Genomic DNA, 6,000 nt, shown 5'->3' with positions numbered 1-6,000 from the left:
GTATTTTGGTACATCTTGAGATTACAAAAAGCATTATGGAAATGCCACTAGGGGACTATTAACTCAGTTGGCTGGACAGCTGGTTTGCAATGCAGAGTCATGCCTACAGTAGGTTCAATTCCCACAGCGGCTAAGGTTAAGGACTTTCTTTTACAACCTCTCCCCTTACCCGAGGCGGGCTGACCCACAGATTAAATCACCGCCAGTCACCTCTCTCTAATGGGAGGGCAACCTGATGGTCTGAAAGGAGTATGGCACCTTTATACAAATGCAAATCACGTTTTGTTCTTTCCACTAAATACTGTGATGGTCTTTTGTTCTACATTTATCTCAGCAGCTTAACAATTTTCCAAAATATATTTTGTGTTTTTATTGTCTTCAAGGTTTATTCAAACATATAGCTCTAGAACCCAAAGCTGGAAAATGTGATTTTGCTGGTAAGTTCTTTCTCTGACCTAGCACTGAAAGATTGGGCCTAGTGGCCTTCTTCTGTACCATGAATATTTTCCTGAGTAATATACATTTATCTAGTAGATAAATGTACCTGATCACTGATTAATTTGTAAACTTCTTCCACCATTTTTTTTTATTAGTGATAAGTATATTTTGGTACTATAATGAATGTCATGTTCAGCAAACAAGGCTTTGGTTGCATTTCTTTTCCAATGTTGTAAAGTGTGGCACTGGAAAAGCACAGCAGATGGGGCAGCATCCACAACAACTTCTCCTTCAAATCCTCCCACTTCCTTCAGACCAAAGGGTAGCCATGGGCACCAACATGGGCTGCAGCTCTGCATGCCTTGTCATAGGACTCGTGGAACAGTCCATCTTCTGCAGATACACTGCCACCATCTCCCACCTTTTCCTCTGCTACACTGAAGACTGTATCGGCGCCACCTCATACTCCCACGAGGAGGTTGAACAGTTCACCAACTACACCAACACCTTCCATCCTGATCTTAAGTTCACCGGACCATCTTGGACCCCTTCTTGGACCTCTCTGTTTTCATCTCCAGCAATTGACTTAACACTATTTCAAACCCATCGACACCCACAGCTACCTAGACTATACTTCCTTCCACACCCCTCCCCCCGTAAAAACACAGTCCCTTAGTCCCAATTCCTCCACTTCTGCCGTTGCTGTTCGCAGGAGGAGACATTCCATTCCCACACATCCCAGATGGCCTCCCATTTCATGGACCCCAATTTCCCATCCCACGTGATCAACAATACCCTCCAATGCATCTCCTCCACTTCCTACACCTTTGCCCTTGAACCTCATCCCTCCAACGGCAACAAGGACAGAACCTCCCTGGTCCTCACTTTCCACCCCACTATTTTCTGGATACAGTGCATTATCCTCTGCCATTTCTGCCACCTACAATCAGACCTGATCACCAGAGATACATTTCCCTCCCCACCCATATCTGCATTCCACAAGGCCAATTCCTTCCCTGACTCCCTTATTAATTCCTCCCTCCCCACCAACACACCCTCCTCACCCGCTCCCGTCCCTTGCCACCACAAGAGGTGTAAAGCATGTGCCCACATCTCCCCCTCACCTCCGCCCGAGCCCCAAACGATCGTTTCACATCCGGCAGAGATTTTCCTGCACATCCAAACACCTCATCAACTGTGTCCATTGCTCTTGATGTGGTCTCCTCTACATCAAGGAGACAGGACGCCAACTTGCGGAATGTTTCAGGGAACATCTCTGGGACACATGCACCAAACAACCCCACCGCCCTGTGGCCAACCACTTCAACTCCCCCTCCAACTCTGCCAAGGACATGCAAATTCTGGGCCTCATCCACCGCCAAATCCAAGCTACCTGACGTGTGGAGGAAGACGCCTCCTCTTCCACCTTGGGACCCTTCAACCACACAGCATCAACATTGACTTCACCAGTTTCCTTCTCTCACCTCCCCACACTTCATCCCAGATCCAACCCTCCAACTCAGCACCGCCCTCTTGAACTGCTCCACTTGTCCATCTTCCTTCCCACCTATCTGCTCTACCCTCCCCTCCGATATTATTATCAGCCCCATCTGCATCTACCTATCGCCTTCCCAGCTACCTTCTCCCCCCCATCCTCCTATTTATCTCTCAGCCTCCTTCCCCACCCCCCCCCCCCCCCACACACACACACACATTCCTGATGATGGCTTAAGCCTGAAATGTCAACTCTCCTGTGCTCAGATGCTGCCTGACCTGCTTTTCCAGCGCCACACCTTTTGACTCTGATCTCCTGCATCTACAGTCTTCACTTTCCCCTTTTCCAATGTTGCCACTAGTATGACATAGTCCCTCCAGCAGTTGAATTCATTGACAGTATTGGGTTTAGTCACTTTGCTTCCATGGTGAGATAGCACATCAAAAGAAGATGGTGTAGCATTTACATAGATTGACACTTGTACCTGGACATTAACTCCGAATCAGGCATATGTTTCCTGCCCAACTGATTTACTTTGTTAGATCTTTGAGCTGTCACGTAGTTCACTTGATAACTTTGTCATGAGTTAAAATAATGGCACAGATGGATATACCTTGTGGAAATTGTACTTATTTTAACCATCCTGTTTAAACGTGTTTTGATACATCTCCAGAACAAGCAGGACTGCAATGTTCTGGCCCAGAAATAGGGACATTACTAATGCACCACAGGAGTATTCAAATTGGAGACTTCCAACATAACAGAATCTGGCCAGGTATCCAGTTGCTGCACTCGAAACAGTGTTCTCCAGTGTCATCACTCATTGTTTTAAAGTATTGCCACCTTTGCAATGGTGGGGACACAGCTTTCCCATTTTACAATGCACAATATCAGGTTGAATTAAGGTAATGACAAGTCACGCAGGGAAATTGCATTAATTGTAAGTTTTGTCCGATCTGAAAAATATTGCATATTTTCATTTTCAAGATGAGCCGTTATGTTCGATAATAAAATCACTGCACTTTATGTCACTATATATTCAACATATTCTGAAATATTATTTTGGTTACCATTTAGTGAAATGCGTTCATATTAGAGTTTAGATCGTACAGCATTTATTCCCAGGATAGCTCGGAGACAGTGAGGACTTTGATCAGCAAATTGGGGAAAAACAATTATCACTTCCTCCGGTGAGCCAAACGCGCATGCTCACCGCTGCACAGTGATGTCATCGCCCTCTGTTTGTGATACGGCGGCGCCCGCGCCTGTGATTGGAGGTTGCCGCGGTGACTATTATGGCAGGGGACGGACTTCCACCAATCATGCTGCGAGTCACTGTGTGAGTGTTGCCATGGTGACGTTGGCGTTGTCCGTTAAAACAAAAAGTGGTCCAGCTCCGGAAGTTTCCCCGAGAGTCAGTCAAAAGAGGCAGGGGCTTAGTTCCCTGGAGGGAGGGCGGTTGGGAGGGTTGGATGGGTGACTGTAGGCGACCTGGAGGAGGCTGAGGTGTCTGAACGTGCGAATGCGCATCGCCAGATTTAAAAGCGGCTGAGAGACAGTGCGGAGCCGGGCGGCAGGGGCAGCAGCGGTGAAGGTCCCCTTCCCTGGACCATGTTCCGTGAGATAGAGGAAGATCCGTTCTTCGCGTAAGCTTGGGTTACAATATTTACTTAGATACATGAGGGACATGTAAGCGACTAGATCAGAGCGGTGCTGGAAAAGCACAGCAGGTCAGGCAGCGTCTGAGGAGCAGGAAAATCGACGTTTCTTCCTGTCTATTCCTGATGAAGGGCTTTTGTCCGAACCGCCTGACCTGCTGTGCTTTTTCAGCACCACTCTGACCTAGACTCTGGTTTCCAGCATCTGCAGTAATTGTTTTTACCTACATGCAAGCGACTCTTGGATAAACATGAAGGGTATGTAGGTTAGTTTGATCTTAAGACTCGGATAAAAGGACAGCACAACATCGAGGGCCGAAGGGCTTCTACTGTTCTATGTCCCATGTCAGCTGGAGTACCTCCTTTACACATCCTGTACGTTCCTTTCTAGATTTGATAGAGGTAGTTGTCACGACCAGGGAATAGAGCTGAGAGCTATCTGAACCATGTAGATGGAGAAAGAATTAATATATAGGAAGTCTGGAGAGCAAAAAGGATGCAGGTCTAAGGGAGTTGCAGAAAACAATAATGGACCACATGTGATGCAAAATCAGAAATTGCTGGAAAACACGTCCAGAATGACACTGTCTGTGGAGAGAAAGCAGAGTTAACATTTCGTGTCCAGTGACCTTTCTTCAGCACATGAAACTTCTTCTGATAGCACATTGGCGCCCACTGCATCAAGGCAGGTTCAATGAAGACATTCAAGAAGGAATTGAATTACTTTTTTATTCGTTTCTGTGGGAGATGGGTGTCGCTGGTTGACCTGCATTTATTGCTTATCCCTGATTACGCTCAAGAAGGTGGAGGTGAGCTGCCTTCTTCACCCGCTGCAGGCCACATGTGGGGGAGGGCAAGGGGTGTGTTACTTGGCTTGATATTCCTAGACTCTGGCCTGCTTTTGTAGCTGCTGTATGTGGTGACTCCTGTTGAGTTTCTGGTCAAGATAACTCCCCCCAAGATGTTTATAGTGGAGGATTCAGTGTTGGCAACACCATTGAATGTCATGGGCCAGTGGTTAAATTGTCTCTTATTTATGATGGTCATAGCCTGTCATTTGTGTGGTGTGAATATTACTTCTCAGTCTAAGCCTGGATATTGTCCAGATTTTGTTGCACTTGAATATGGACTACTTCAGTATCTGAGGAATCGCAAATGGTGTTGAACATTGTGCAATCATTAGCGAACATCCCCACTTTTGACGCTATGATGGTCATCAATGAAGCAGCTGAAGATGGTTGGGCCTAGGATACTACCCTGAGCGATTCCTGCAGAGATGTCCTAGAGCTGAGATGACTGACCTTCAGGAGAGGGTTTAGGGTGGCAGAGACTAGGGCTAAGTGGCATGAGGCAACAGGGTGGTGATGAAGCACAGAGATTGGGGCCAGCTGTGACTGAAATTGGAGATTGGTAATGTTGGGAGCGGAGCAGGTTTATGGATTAAGGTGGGACCATGCTGAGAGCAGAGAACAATGGCTTTTAGAAAAAACACTATTGTGACCATTTTCAAGTCTGCATCAAACAAGTAGGGGTCTTATTCAAGCTTAAGAAAGGGAAAAGATCATCCTAGTTGCACAAAGAACTTCAAGATGGAGTTCTATTGAATTAAGTTTATTGTCATGTGTACCGTGGCACAGTGAAAAGCTTTGCCTTGCGAGCAATACAGGCAGACTGCAGAGTTAAGTAGCATAGATAGTAAATAATAGGTAAACAGCAAAAACAAAAACACAAGTGTTAAGAGTTTGTGAGTCCATTCAGTATTCTGTCAACAGCAGGGTAGAAACTGTTGCAAAACCAGCTGGTGCATGTGTTCAGGCTTCTGTACCTTCTCCCCGATGGAAGAGGTTGTAAAAGAAGCATTGCCAGGGTGGGATGGATCTTTGAGAATGCTGGCGACCTTTTCTTGACAGCAGGCCTGGTAGATGGATTCTATAGATGGGAGGTTGTCTTTTGTGATTGTCCGGGCTGAGTTCACCACTCTCTCTAACCATCTCCGATCTTGAATGGTACAGTTGCCATACCAGGTAGTGATACATCCAGACAGAATGCTCTCGATGGCACACCTATAAAAGTTGGCAAGGGTATTCGCTGTCATCCCAAATTTTCTCAGCTGTCTGAGGAAGAAGAAACGTTGGGACTTTGTAACGTTCTAAGTGCACATTTATCATTCTCAGACTTGTTATCTTAGCATTCAGTCTTTGGTCTGCTAACTTCATGTTAACTCAATCCTTTTATTGAGCTTGTCAGTTTCACTGATCTCTGCGTTGTAATAATATGCCTACATAGGCTATTATTATAGAAGTCAAAATTCAGCAAGAAGTTTAATGACCCATAATTGCCATATCATGAGAGAGCAATATCTTCAGAAATGCTTTTAATTTCCATGTTCCCAGGGAGAAACATTTCTAT

At 45.8% G+C, this 6,000-nt stretch overlaps 1 protein-coding gene across 1 annotated transcript in view; it reads left to right on the top strand.

The window, feature by feature from the left end:
- Window positions 1-3,333: 3,333 nt before the first annotated feature.
- mlf1 (myeloid leukemia factor 1) overlaps window positions 3,334-6,000 on the top strand; it is a 44,400-nt gene continuing 41,733 nt past the window's right edge. Inside the window, exon 1 of the mRNA XM_043702119.2 lies at window positions 3,334-3,579. Within this exon, the coding sequence (XP_043558054.1) occupies window positions 3,545-3,579 (35 nt within the window). The 5' untranslated portion in view covers window positions 3,334-3,544. The remainder of the gene's footprint in view (window positions 3,580-6,000) is intronic.

Source organism: Chiloscyllium plagiosum, unplaced genomic scaffold (genome assembly GCF_037043375.1).
Source record: "Chiloscyllium plagiosum isolate Xiang-an unplaced genomic scaffold, Cpla_swu_hap1 HiC_scaffold_13, whole genome shotgun sequence".
Lineage (NCBI taxonomy): Eukaryota > Metazoa > Chordata > Chondrichthyes > Orectolobiformes > Hemiscylliidae > Chiloscyllium > Chiloscyllium plagiosum.
This window is presented reverse-complemented; position numbering and strand designations above follow the sequence as displayed.